Below are 13,551 nucleotides of genomic sequence, written 5' to 3' on the forward strand. Positions count from 1 at the left end.
ACGAAATGTATGGTTCACAGTAGCTAATTAACCATTCAAATGAGAAAGGAAGAGGCTTGTGCAGCAACCAATAGGAGGCAGCCACATATCAAGTTGTAGGAGTTTCCTGCTGCCAAGGTAGGAGGAAATTTTTATTCATAACTTATTAATACTCTAGCTACCATATTTGATCGGAGAAAAAGTAGGAAAATGAAATCCTGAAATGGATATTTAAGATTTTTTACCGTTTTTAAACTTTTGAAGTTATAGAATTGAAGAATATGCTTCTTGTATGGTATATTGAAGATTTTAAATACTTGCTATATATATGCATTTTGTCAAATAATAATTAAAGAAATATATATATATATATATATATATGTTTGATTTATATATAAAATCAAAATAATGAATTTAATATCTTTCAAAGAAATATAGAAATTAATTGATATTTTTAATGATTTAGAATTAATTAAGCAATATAAAAGGAAAGATAAACATTTAATATCTATATAAAAATAATAATAATTAATTGAGAAATATAGTATATATGGTATGATATATTTGAAATAATTAGTGAGGCAATTTCCTATATACACTTTTTTATATTTTATTTTTAACTTTATATTGTTTTCAAATCTATTTAATGGTTATACTTTTTTTTACCAACAATACCTTTTTTAAAAAATTTAAAATACTTTTTTCACCTTTTTATTGATTTGTGCTTTTTTATAGATTTTTTTTGAAAATTTTTATGGTATTTTTTTAATTGTATTTTTAGTGTAACTATGGTGTTTTTATAGTGTATTTATGGTGTTTTTAGTATAATTATAATATTTTTATAGTGTATTTATGGTGTATATATAATGTAACTATAGTATTTTTTTTTAGTATTTTTATTGGGAGTTGATCCTCTTAAGTCCAAGATTTTCTCCATTTTTCTCAAGTCCACTTAGATGGATGACACATAAGAAAAAAAATATTTAATGTAATAATCTTTTTTATCATTTTTTTTATGTGTCATTCATCTAAATGGACTTGAGGAAAATTGAGAAAATTTGGACTTGAGGGGATCTACTCCCGTTTTTATATTGTATACCACAAAAATACAATAAATACACCATAAACACTGTAAATACACCAGAAAAATATAGATACATCAGAAAAAACCTAAAAATACACCATACATACACTACAACGTAAATACACCATAAATCAATTCATTTTTATAAAATCAGTAGCTTCAAAATAAAAAAAACAAATCTATGAATAAGAGAAAAATAAAATAATTACATGAAAAATAGAAGAATTTTATAAATCAATAAAATAATAGATTTACAACAATCTCTTTACCAAAAAATATAAATTATCACAAAAAACCTAATAAATTATAAAAAAATCTAAAAAGATATCGAAGAATTCATCAGAAAAAACGCGTTGACGAGAAGATCAATGGAAGAATCGCGGCGATGAGAAATCTAACGAGAAAACCACAACGAGAAATTCACCGGAAGACGCGCGATGTTGAGATGGAAGAAATCGATGTGCAGCGGAAATGGATGAAAAAAAAAGAGAAAGTTGAGAGAACGAACGGAAGAGAAGAAGAAATGAAAAGAAGAAAGGAGAATAAAATTTTGAGAGGAAAAAAATAGAAAAAGAGAGAAAAGTGTGACTGTGTCGATTTAAATGCAATAAAAAGTAAAATTAAAATTAGAGGATTGTAATATTTGATAGAGTTCAAGTTTTTTTTTTTTAAACTTTAGTATGTAACTAATGAAGACAATATATGCTCAATTTTAAAATACACAAAACTAATATAATAAAAAAACAAATTATTATTTTATGTTATATGAAACTCATTTAGACCCGTTTAAATTTGTGAGCGTCACAAGCATTCTTAATTGATAAGGTTAGAATTTTTTGAGTCGATCTAAAGTAACCATCCCTAAATAACCTAATATAGAAAAAATTGTATAGATAATTATTTTCATAACACTATTTGTAGATCCCTTATTAAATAAAAGTAAAACTACATAACTGTCAATGTAAAAATAAACCAATGATAGCAGCCAAAAGACAAATAGAAAAAAAAAAACTCTGACGTCTATTTCTTTTTTCACTAGAAATAATTTGCACATTCTAATCTGTCAAATTCATAAATTGAGACAATTATATCAAAAATCTGAATTATTCTATTTATAAAATTCACTCCTTTTAGTTAAAAGTCTCGAGTCTAACCTCTGAATATGAAACAATTTAAAGAAAAAATCTTCTTAAATTTTTTTATCACCGTAATGGATACTATTTGACTCGGTCCGAATTAGTCGCGAAAACTCCCACACATCGGACCATCCCTGGTACCAAAAAATACTTATTTGTTAAGAATGAAATCAAATTATAAAACACGGCTTTACATGAATTTTAAAGATAAAGCATTGGCACATCAATGAATCAATTTTGGGGTATCAAAAACGTTATCGGTCACTATTAGTCAATATAGAATATTTACAGCAATGAGTCACTTTTACACATTTAATTTGGCAATATACGATTTCATATGCATACCAAATGTCGAGTCATTTTAAGTATTCCTATACATTTGTGGAATAACAACTAAAGGCCTTATTTTTAAATTTGGAATAGCACTAGCAGTTTAAATTAAATGAAGCCAAAGTAGGCAACTTGATCATTGTTAAATAGATGCATTTGATCATATTCTGTAATGTATAAACAAGTAGTTCAATTTAGCTTCTCTATAAGCTCTCTTTTTCTTGCATTCTGCCTCTAATCTTCGTCTTCTTCCAACTTTCTTTTATACCTTGTTTCACTTTTATTTCTATTTCTCAGTTCCTAAACTAAAAATCCAAGAAAAGGAAATGCAGACCACCAAAAAAATCATCATTTTCACCTTCCTGATGCTACTTGCTTTCTACTCTCAAGCAAACATTGACACTTACATTATCATCGTAGACAAGCCAGACACGCAATACGACTTGGAAAGCTGGTATACATCCTTTTTGCCGAATGAGATGAGCTCTCGTTTGATTTTCTCGTACCGCCATGTCATAACAGGCTTTGCCGCCAGACTCACGGAGGAAGAAGTTAAGGCAATGGAGATGAAGGAAGGGTTCTTGTCAGCACGTCCGCAAAAACAGATACAGTTCTTTACCACCCATAGTCCTAGCTTCTTGGGGCTCCATCAAAACTCAGGATTTTGGAAGCGTTCAAATTACGGAAAAGGAGTGATTATTGGACTTATCGACACTGGAATAGCCTCTGATCACCCTGCATTCCGCGACGATGGAATGCCTCAACCGCCTGCAAAATGGAAAGGGAGATGTGATGATACAACACTATGCAACAACAAACTTATTGGTTTAAGAAATTTTGTCATGAAGAGCAACAACACTTGGGACGAGTACAAGCATGGAACTCACACAGCTAGCATAGCAGCCGGAAGTCATGTGCAAAATGCTAATTACTTTGGGCAGGCTAACGGAACTGCAAGTGGCGTAGCGCCACTAGCTCACTTGGCCATGTATAAAGGTATTGAGGATAGTGAGGTGTTGGCTGCAATGGATGCTGCTATTGAGGATGGTGTTGATGTTCTTTCACTTTCTCTTGGAGTTAGTTCTCATGTTTTTTATGATAATGTGATAGCCATAGCTGCATATGCAGCTATTCAGAAAGGGATCTTCGTGAGTTGCGCGGCAGGAAATTCTGGACCTAGGAAAAGTTCTATGTTCAATGAAGCACCTTGGATTTTAACAGTAGGAGCAAGTACTATAGATAGAGAAATTAGAGCAACAGTGTTACTTGGAAATAATACCGAGTTAAACGGCGAATCTCTTTTCCAGCCAAATGACTTCTCCTCCAGATTGTTACCCCTTCTCTATGCTGGCGATAATTCAGGATCATCCGCATTCTGCGAGACAGGATCACTAAGAAATATTAATGTCAAAGGCAAAATAGTGTTGTGCAAGGTGGAAACAGATTCCATCGACACAATTTACAAAGGCCAAGAAGTGAAAGACAATGGTGGGTTCGCCATGATTGAGATGAATAGCAAGGATGATGGCTTTGTTATGGAGCCAGAGTTTCATGTGCTTCCTGCATCACGGGTGAGTTACAAGGCTGGATTAGCAATCAAATCCTATATAAACTCGTCATCATCGCCAACAGCTACAATCTTGTTCAAAGGAACTGTAATTGGATTGCAAGAGGCTCCTCAAGTTGCTGTTTTTTCCTCGAGAGGTCCTAGCAATGTAAGTTCTGGAATCTTAAAACCAGACATTATAGGTCCTGGGGTCAAAGTTTTAGCTGCCTGGCCAATTTCAAAAGATTATACTACCAACAGGTTTTATATAGAGTCAGGCACCTCAATGGCATGCCCTCATCTTAGCGGCATTGCTGCTCTACTCAAAAGTGCCCATCCAGACTGGTCTCCTGCAGTTATAAAATCAGCCATCATGACCACCGCTGATCTAAATAACATTGGAGATAAGCCCATTTCTGATCAACAGTTCATTCCAGCTACAGTTTTCGACATGGGTGCTGGCCATGTGAATCCATCAAAAGCAAACTATCCAGGGCTTGTTTATGAGATCCAACCTGATGATTACATTCCTTACCTATGTGGTTTGGGATTTTCTGACAAACAAGTAAAAGTCATTATTCAGCACAAAGTGAGGTGCTCCAGTGTTGGGAGCATACCGGAAGCCCAATTGAATTATCCATCAATCTCCATCAAATTGGGTTTTGTTCCCCAGATGTATACAAGAACTGTTACGAATGTTGGGCGGGCGAATTCAACTTACAACGTTGAAATTATCGAGCCAGAAGGTGTGGATGTTAAGGTGATCCCTCGCTCTATTAGTTTCAGTGAAGCAAGCAACAAAGCAACATACTCCGTAACATTTAGTAGAAATGAAAATGTGGATGGCTCTTTTGCTCAGGGATATCTGAAATGGGTTGCTGATGGGTATAGTGTTGGAAGTCCAATTGCTGTTTTATTTGAATAAGAAGTTTAGAATGACATAATTGTAATGCTGAATAGAGTGGCCTGCACTTAATTGACTAATAAATTATGTTAAACAAACTCAAGATCAAAGAAAGCTAAAAAAATTGAGTTTTTCTAAAATTACAGGATTCCTTTCGATTCAGTTTGGAAATTAAATTTTGAGCACACACGTATTATTTTTAATCCAAAAAGAGAGATTTATTATTTTATAAAATGATTGATTCATTTTTATTTTATCATCCATTGCTACTGTATTATTTCATAGTTCTAACTTGTAGAGGAATTGGCTAGCAGCAGTATAATGTTAATTTCTCTAATAGTGGAAGCTAGTCAAAAGAACCCAAATGGTTATGCCTCACATGAAAGTTCAACTTATTGTTCACTAACTCCTTCGCCAATCAGCAATAAAGCAGCAGAAAAGAACAATGATAAAGAAACAACAATTTCTAAGTATTATCACCACATTGTTTTTCACTAAACAGTTCAGCAAAACTCACCAAGTTGCAAGTGTGAAGCTCTAAGATGTTGTCCTTTCTTTGCATCTTCGGTTAAAACTATGTCAAGAAACTATCATCGACGATCATCGACAGCTCTGCCTCCTGCAAACAGAAATATTCCTATATTAACATTCTACTATAAATACTTGAATGAGGTTCTTGCAGTGAATACAACCATTAAAATCCTAATTCTATCACCATGGAGACCAACAGCTTTAAACTGCCGCCAGCCATGGCAGTTATCCTTCTTTGTCTTACTTGCTTATCAAGTTTCTCTCAAGCAATCATTAGTAAAGGAACAGAGAGCAACAAATTCTTTGGCCAGCGAAAGTTAGAAACTTACATTGTGTTTGTAACAAAGCCACAGGACGGATTTTTGAAGCAGTCTCAAGATTTGGAAAGCTGGTATAAATCATTTTTGCCAACCAGCATCTCAAATTCGAATCAGCAAAAACGCATAGTATATTCTTACCGAAATGTGGTTAGTGGATTTGCTGCGAAGCTGACAGCAGATGAAGCAAAAGCTATGGAAGCAAACGACGGGTTAGTGTCGGCGCGTCCTCAAAAGATATTGCCCTTGCATACAACTCATAGTCCCAACTTCTTGGGGCTGCACCAAAATTTAGGATTCTGGAGGAACTCAACTTATGGTAATGGAGTGATTATTGGAGTTTTAGACACCGGAATAACACCAGATCACCCTTCGTTCGGAGAACAAGGAATGTCGCCTCCACCAGCCAAATGGAGAGGGAAATGTGAATTTAATGGAACTGTAGCTTGCAACAACAAACTCATTGGTGCAAGAACTTTCCTATCAAATGAGCATAGATATGGACCTCCAGGACCATTCGACGATGAAGGGCACGGTACTCACACATCAAGCACAGCAGCGGGTAATTTTGTAGAAGGTGCCAATGTTTTTGGCAATGCCAATGGCACAGCAGTAGGAATGGCACCTTTGGCTCACGTGGCCATGTACCAAGTTTGCTCGGACTTCGGTTGCTCAGAAAGTGACATTTTAGCTGCTATGGATACTGCCGTGGATGACGGTGTGGACATTCTTTCTCTTTCACTCGGTGGTGGTTCCTCTCCGTTTTTTGCGGATAGCATTGCAGTGGGTGCATTTGGAGCTATTCAAAATGGAATCTTCGTGAGTTGTTCAGCTGGGAATTCTGGCCCAGAGAATTCCTCTTTATCAAATGAGGCTCCATGGATTCTCACTGTCGGAGCTAGCACCATTGATAGAAGCATAAGATCAACAGTAAAGCTTGGAAATAACGCAGAATATTTTGGTGAGTCACTTTTCCAGCCACAGAAGCCCACCCAAAACTTTTGGCCACTTGTTTATCCAGGCAAGAATGGCAATCAGTCATCAGCTTTATGTGAAGAGGGATCACTGGAAAGTTCTGAAGTCAAAGGCAAGATAGTTTTGTGTGATAGAGGCGGGTCGGCCGGAAGAGTCGAGAAAGGACAGGTAGTAGCGGATGCTGGTGGTGCTGGTATGATTCTTGTGAATCAGGAGGATGAAGGCTACAACACCATAGCCGATGCTCATGTCCTTCCTGCATCGCATGTAAGTTACTCTGATGGAATGGGAATCAAAGCCTACATAAACTCAACATCGTCACCAACAGCCTTGTTTGTGTTTGAAGGCACAGTAATCGGTGTGAAAAGTGCTCCAATGGTTTCTTCCTTCTCCTCTAGAGGACCAAGCCTTTCAAGCCCGGGAATCTTAAAACCAGACATCATCGGTCCAGGCGTAAGCATTCTAGCAGCATGGCCAATTTCTGTAGAGAACAAAACAAATACAAAAGCAACATTTAACATGATCTCAGGTACCTCAATGTCCTGCCCCCATCTTAGCGGCATTGCGGCTTTGTTGAAAAGTGCTCATCCCGACTGGTCTCCCGCTGCAATCAAATCCGCTATTATGACCACTGCTGATACAGTAAACCTAGCTGGCCAACCAATTGTTGATGAAAGGCTTCTTCCTGCTGATATTTTGGCCACCGGTTCCGGCCATGTCAATCCATCAAAAGCCGGTGATCCAGGGCTCGTCTATGATATCCAACCCGACGATTACATTCCGTACTTGTGTGGCTTAGGTTACCCAGACAGGGACATTACATACATTGTGCAGCGCAAAATCAAATGTTCAGAAGTCCAAAGCATACCTGAAGCACAACTTAATTACCCTTCTTTCTCAATTGTGTTTGGTTTCAAAACTCAGACATACACCAGAACAGTAACCAATGTCGGCCCTGCTACCTCATCCTACACTGTTTCAGTTGCTCCACCGCCAGGAGTGGACGTCACTGTCACACCGTCTAAGATTGCTTTCACTCAGGTGAAACAAACAGAAACATACACTGTCACATTTACCAACACAGGCAAAGTATACAGTGATCCATTTGTTCAAGGATATCTGAAATGGGATTCTGATCAGTATTCTGTTAGAAGTCCAATACTAGTTTTGTTCTCAAATGAAGACTAGGTCACGGTGGCGATGGCAATCTTGGAAGACGCCGACATCTTTAATAATTAAAATGATATGTCTGTTAGTTACAGCATCAAATAAACAACAATAGTAAAAATCCAATTACAAATTATATAAATCATCAGAACGCAGACAGCATATTCTACGAAGCTACATTGTTTAATAAGGGATAAAATTCCATACCGTGCAATAATTAGGATCGGAATCGATTAGCAAGAATATTTCTCTAAGATCGACATGACAGGAACTGATATTTACTTATTCTGAGAAAACAGACAAAAAATGGATCAAACAATGAAAATGAATTTTTAAATGAGCATCTATGACCTGACTTTTCCAATCCTAGAAAACTATCTCTGCATTTTATTCTTACGGCATAGCTACAGAACTATCCCATGTCCCAACTTAAAAAAGATACCTTTCTTTGGGCCCCATCTGGTTATTCTAAATGCATATCATCAGAGCAAGTAAAAAAAACAGGCCAATTCTCACATTTCTTATCATTTTGTATTTGTTTTCAGTGTAACACATTCGTTTTTTATCAGAATTCTTAGGAAGTAAATGATTAGGTTTAACGTCAGTATTCTTGATTTCTTCATCTAGAATACAATGTAAAAAATCTGAATTTTAGAGGTGTTTCTGAACACAATACGGCTAGACGTAGGCCTCGACAGGTTTCTGTGTAATTTAGATTTTTGGCAAAAGCCGTATTAATATTCCACATTTAGATGTTTTTGCAAAGGCTTTTCTAGAGGAATGTTCTAATCATGTAAAAGATTACAATAAAAACAATCAGAAGAAGACCTTGATACTTATGATTCGAGAATTCAAGACCAAGTCAGAAACTTTACTAAACCTCTAATTGCTAAACTGAGATGATGTAGACATGCAACTAAACTATAGACAAGTTACAACATGAACAAAAGATCAATTTTGGATTGCTAAATGGATTAGATAAAATAGAAAGACCGGCCAGGTCATAATGCTCCAACAGCAATGCTCAAACCACACTTTGATAAAAATTAAAATTTGCCGGCTGTCTTTCTTCAACCTCCCTAGCTATATATATTGGTCTTTCAACATTTCAAATTGTACAAAAACAACAGCAATTGAGCAGTTCTGCTCTATTCCACTTCAAAAAGAAAAGTAATTTGTTACCAAATATGGCTGTCCGACTTTTTCTCATTTTCTTGTTCAACTTTTATCCTCAGATTGCTCGATCAGCTCAATACACAGATGAAATGAAAGAAACTAGCAACTTGCAGACCTACATTATCCATGTCAGTCAACCAGAAGGAAAAACCTTTTCGCAGCTAGAAGATCTGAAGAAATGGCACAAATCATTTTTATCATTTAGCACAGCAAGCTCTGAGGAGGAGGAGGAGCGTCGTATGATTTACTCATACAAGAATATAATCAGCGGTTTTTCAGCAAGAATGACACCGGAGGAAGTGAAAGCCATGGAAGAGATTGATGGCTTTGTATCTGCAAGTCCCGAAAGAAAATTACGTCTACAGACTACACATACTCCTACCTTCTTGGGGTTGCACCAGCAAACGGGATTATGGAAAGAATCAAATTTCGGCAAAGGTGTGATAATTGGAGTACTAGATGGTGGCGTTTTCCCCAGCCATCCTTCATTCAATGACAAAGGAATGCCGCCACCTCCGGCCAAATGGAAAGGCAGATGTGAGTTCAATGCATCAGCGTGTAACAACAAACTTATTGGAGCAAGAAGTTTCAACCTTGCAGCTAAGGCCATAAAGGGGTCATTGGCTGAAACACCAATTGATGTTGATGGCCATGGGACTCACACAGCGAGTACAGCTGCTGGTAGCTTTGTATACAATGCTGACGTGCTCGGAAATGGCAAAGGCACAGCAGCTGGCATGGCACCTTATGCTCATCTGGCAATTTACAAAGTGTGCTTTGGAGACCCTGATGATGATTGTCCTGAAAGTGATGTATTAGCTGGTCTCGATGCAGCAGTGGAGGATGGTGTGGATGTGCTCTCGCTCTCCCTCGGTGGCGTGTCAGTACCCTTTTTTCAAGATAATACAGCAATAGGCTCCTTTGCTGCAATTCAGAAAGGAATATTTATGAGCTGTTCAGCTGGAAACTCTGGCCCTTCCAACAGCACATTATCTAATGAAGCCCCATGGATCCTCACTGTTGGAGCAAGTACCATTGATAGAAAAATTGTTGCCACCGCAAAGCTTGGAAACGGAGAAGAACTAGTTGGAGAATCTATGTTCCAACCTAGCAACTTTCCGACGACACTATTACCCCTTGTTTATGCTGGTAGTAACAATAAACCAGAGTCGGCTTTTTGCGGTGAGGGAGCGCTGGAAGGCATGGATGTGAAAGGCAAAGTGGTCTTGTGTGAAAGAGGAGCGGGAATAGGCAGAATCGCTAAAGGTGACGAAGTGAAAAATGCTGGGGGTGCTGTGATGATACTCATGAATGACGAGCCTAATGGCTTCAGTACAATAGTTGATGCTCATGTCCTTCCTGCAACCCATGTAAGCTTCGATGCAGGTTTGAAGATCAAATCGTACATTAATTCGACAAAAACACCAATGGCAACAATCTTATTTAAAGGAACTGTCATAGGAGACCCGTCAGCTCCCGCTGTTACCTCATTCTCGTCGAGAGGTCCCAGCATCGCAAGCCCTGGTATTCTCAAACCAGACATAATTGGCCCCGGTGTAAGCATTATAGCAGCATGGCCCTTCCCGCTTGATAATAATACAAAAACAGTATCAACCTTTAACATAATGTCAGGGACTTCAATGTCATGCCCGCATCTTAGTGGCATTGCAGCCTTGCTCAAGAGCTCTCATCCTCACTGGTCACCTGCTGCCATTAAATCTGCCATTATGACTACTGCAGATATCTTAAACTTGGAAGACAAACACATTGTTGATGAAACAGATCAACCTGCAGATTTCTTCGCCGTTGGTGCAGGCCATGTGAACCCATCTAAGGCAAATGACCCAGGATTAGTTTATGACATCCAACCGGATGATTATATACCTTATTTGTGTGGCCTGGGCTACGCGGACAAGCAAGTAAGCATAATTGCACATAAACCAATTGCGTGCTCAAAATATCCAGCCATACCTGAAGGGCAGCTGAATTATCCTTCATTTTCTGTTACATTGGGAACTTCACAGACATTCACACGGACCGTCACAAATGTGGGTTATGCAAATTCAGTTTACAAGGTAACAATTACTTCTCCACCAGGAGTCGCTATAAGTGTCAAACCCTCCAGGCTCTATTTTTCCAAGGTGAACCAGAAAGCGACGTACTCAGTAACAATCAGCCATACTGGATCCGGTGCCAAAACCGGCAAATTTGTTCAGGGATATATAACTTGGGATTCTGCTAACTACTCTGTTAGGAGTCCAATATCTGTGGGGTTCATTTGAGAAATGAGGCACTTGTATTACACTTAGTAGACAAGCAATGATTTGCATTGAACAACTTTAACTCCCTATGGTAAATTTCATTGCAAACAGTGATATTTTTCAGCTATAAAATTTCCTTCGAACTTTAACATATTCTCATAACAACCCCAACATGATGGTCTGAACTCATGGTCCTGGTGTTTTACAACAGAAGGACGCTTCTGAACCACTAGTCATTCAAAGTTTCTTGTAGATAATGAACAAGTGCAAGTGATCTTTAAAACAACAAATGGCGAACCCTGCTGTAAGAAAAGCATTATGCATTCATATTTACCAAAAATATCTCATCATCAGAATACAGAGAAGTAGCTTGGCACCCTTCTATGTGCAATGCCACAAAGCAGATATGTAGTATTAGGAAAATATAGTATGTAAAACTAACCTTAAAAAGGATTACTGAACAGTATTAAGCTTCTTTGCCCTCAAAAGCCTGGCTACTATATCTGTTCATTCACACATCAGGCCATAAAGTTCAAATAAGCCAGCTTAAGGGCTTCGCTAAATTAGGAAATGCTGAAAGTTCAAATGCACAAGCAACAAGAACCGAATGCAATGAAATCAATTTACAATAATATGGTCGACTTGCAAAATTAATATTCCATATCAGGCATTAACTGAAGAAATGTCTACAGTTGACTATTAGCAATTGGCTAATAGGAATAATAGCGGACAAAAATGAAAAATGAGACTGAATACTAACAAACCAAAAAGTCAGGGGAGAAGAACTTCCGTTCCTTGTAATTCCCCTCAAATATTCTGTATAATGCATCAATCCATGAGAAAAAAAATAATCAAGTGGCACTTCGACTCTCATAATTAGCTTTTCTACTGTAACTCCAAGTAAGCATTCTGAATCAAAGACCATACAACAGAAACATTTACTGTATCAGCAGGTATCAAATCATCTGAAGCATCTGACCTTCAAGTATCATTCTGTCTACACTTCAAAGGAGGGGAAAGAGAATTCCACAAAGCATTCAGGGCTAAATCATTCCATGTACGGCTGTTATCAAGAACTCAGATTGACAAATAGCAGCAGCAAAATTGCTTTTAAAGCAGATTCATCAACCAAAACCAGGGGGCACATCAGAGTCCTCATCACTATCATGGCATGGCTGATTACCATTAGTGTCTGCAGCAAAGCCTGGTGGTACACTAGGATCAGCATCATCCGATTCCATCATATCTTTCGAGTGCCGTGGCTGTTCCTTCTCCTTCTCCTTCTCCAAAATTCCCCCACAATGCACAGGCAACTCTAACTCCTCAGTTCCATGGTTGGTCTGACGACTACCGGGCAAAGGAAACCCCGGCGGTTCATCGTCAGAAGACTCACCACCCAAGGCAACCGCAGAAGCAGCCGCCGCCTTCACAGTGACATCATTGTCAGCCTGCATTATATCACGATTAGAAGATTCACACCTTCCTTTCCTTTCAGGCTCCACCAACTTATCATAAACAGACTGTACAGTCTCAGTTATTTCATTTTTCATACCATCAGCACATCTAATTATCTCCCAAACACCATCAGAAATCTTGCTCATAGCTTCACTCCTAACGATTAAAATTAAAAACACAGCTCAGACACACTATTGAAAACAATATTCTTCAATTTAAACAAAAAAGACTTACCCAACCTCTTCATAGATAGCATCAGAGAGTTGTCTAGGTTTCATATTGTCAGCTCCTGGACGATTAAGTGCAGCTGACTGCCTTATAATGGAAATAAGATTATTGCGCAATTCTTCCTGTAAATTGGGATGATTTTTAAAATCATTAATTAATCAAAAGAAAACCCTAAAAGAAATGGGAAATGAATTATACGTTATCTTTGAGCTTGCGGATAACTTTGAGACGGAGATTATCGAAGTCGCCGTCATCTTTAAGTTTGGCGATTACTTCTTCTTTGTTGATTTCTGGTCTCTTGCTTCTCTCCATAGCCATTCTTGATTGCTAACAACAAATTGTACCTTGACCAAACAGTTGGTAAGCCTACTGGCAGCGTCTGCTCATAAAAATTTATGTTGTGTTCTAAATTCTAATCGTATTCAACCAAATTTATTTTGGTTTGAATAAAAATTGTAGGCT

General features: G+C 37.6%; 4 protein-coding genes across 12 annotated transcripts; 3 read left to right on the forward strand and 1 right to left on the reverse strand.

The window, feature by feature from the left end:
• Positions 1–2,665: 2,665 nt before the first annotated feature.
• LOC126677445 (uncharacterized) lies at positions 2,666–13,531 on the reverse strand. 9 transcript variants are annotated; one of them, XR_007640520.2, is made up of 10 exons: positions 13,288–13,531; positions 13,096–13,211; positions 12,386–13,017; positions 11,849–11,909; positions 9,152–11,705; positions 5,840–8,256; positions 5,497–5,598; positions 3,809–4,983; positions 3,417–3,705; positions 2,666–3,297 (listed from the first exon to the last, which is right to left on the reverse strand). XR_007640520.2 is itself a non-coding variant. In XM_050372060.2 (3 exons), exons 1-3 carry the CDS (start codon positions 13,405–13,407, stop codon positions 12,531–12,533), a joined length of 723 nt encoding a protein of 240 aa, XP_050228017.1. In that variant the 5' UTR covers positions 13,408–13,531; the 3' UTR covers positions 12,049–12,530. The 9 variants fall into 9 exon arrangements, 1 of the variants encoding a protein (XP_050228017.1); XR_007640518.2 differs by having other exon boundaries at positions 9,152–11,708; XR_007640515.2 differs by having other exon boundaries at positions 5,840–8,028; positions 8,177–8,256; positions 9,152–11,909.
• Positions 2,856–5,163, forward strand: LOC126677444 (subtilisin-like protease 3). Its single transcript, XM_050372059.2, has one exon. It carries the CDS (start codon positions 2,856–2,858, stop codon positions 4,998–5,000), a length of 2,145 nt encoding a protein of 714 aa, XP_050228016.1. The 3' UTR covers positions 5,001–5,163.
• Positions 5,680–7,990, forward strand: LOC126677441 (subtilisin-like protease). The gene has a single exon (XM_050372057.1). It carries the CDS (start codon positions 5,696–5,698, stop codon positions 7,988–7,990), a length of 2,295 nt encoding a protein of 764 aa, XP_050228014.1. The 5' UTR covers positions 5,680–5,695.
• On the forward strand, positions 8,391–11,516 carry LOC126677443 (subtilisin-like protease 4). The gene has a single exon (XM_050372058.1). The coding sequence runs from the start codon at positions 9,157–9,159 to the stop codon at positions 11,425–11,427; it is 2,271 nt and encodes a 756-aa protein (XP_050228015.1). The 5' UTR covers positions 8,391–9,156; the 3' UTR covers positions 11,428–11,516.
• Positions 13,532–13,551: the final 20 nt, after the last annotated feature.

Source organism: Mercurialis annua, linkage group LG4, assembly GCF_937616625.2.
Source record: "Mercurialis annua linkage group LG4, ddMerAnnu1.2, whole genome shotgun sequence".
Classification (NCBI taxonomy): Eukaryota; Viridiplantae; Streptophyta; class Magnoliopsida; order Malpighiales; family Euphorbiaceae; genus Mercurialis; species Mercurialis annua.

Excerpts from the sequence above, each read along its gene's own strand:
- LOC126677445 (XM_050372060.2), bottom strand. The coding sequence starts at position 13,407 with ATGGCTATGGAGAGAAGCAAGAGACCAGAAATCAACAAAGAAGAAGTA. Across the intron at positions 13,212-13,287 it reads TCCGCAAGCTCAAAGATAAC|GAAGAATTGCGCAATAATCT; the intron begins GTATAATTCATT and ends CCCAATTTACAG. Across the intron at positions 13,018-13,095 it reads GCTATCTATGAAGAGGTTGG|GAGTGAAGCTATGAGCAAGA; the intron begins GTAAGTCTTTTT and ends TTTAATCGTTAG.
- LOC126677441 (XM_050372057.1), top strand. The coding sequence starts at position 5,696 with ATGGAGACCAACAGCTTTAAACTGCCGCCAGCCATGGCAGTTATCCTT.
- LOC126677443 (XM_050372058.1), top strand. The coding sequence starts at position 9,157 with ATGGCTGTCCGACTTTTTCTCATTTTCTTGTTCAACTTTTATCCTCAG.
- LOC126677444 (XM_050372059.2), top strand. The coding sequence starts at position 2,856 with ATGCAGACCACCAAAAAAATCATCATTTTCACCTTCCTGATGCTACTT.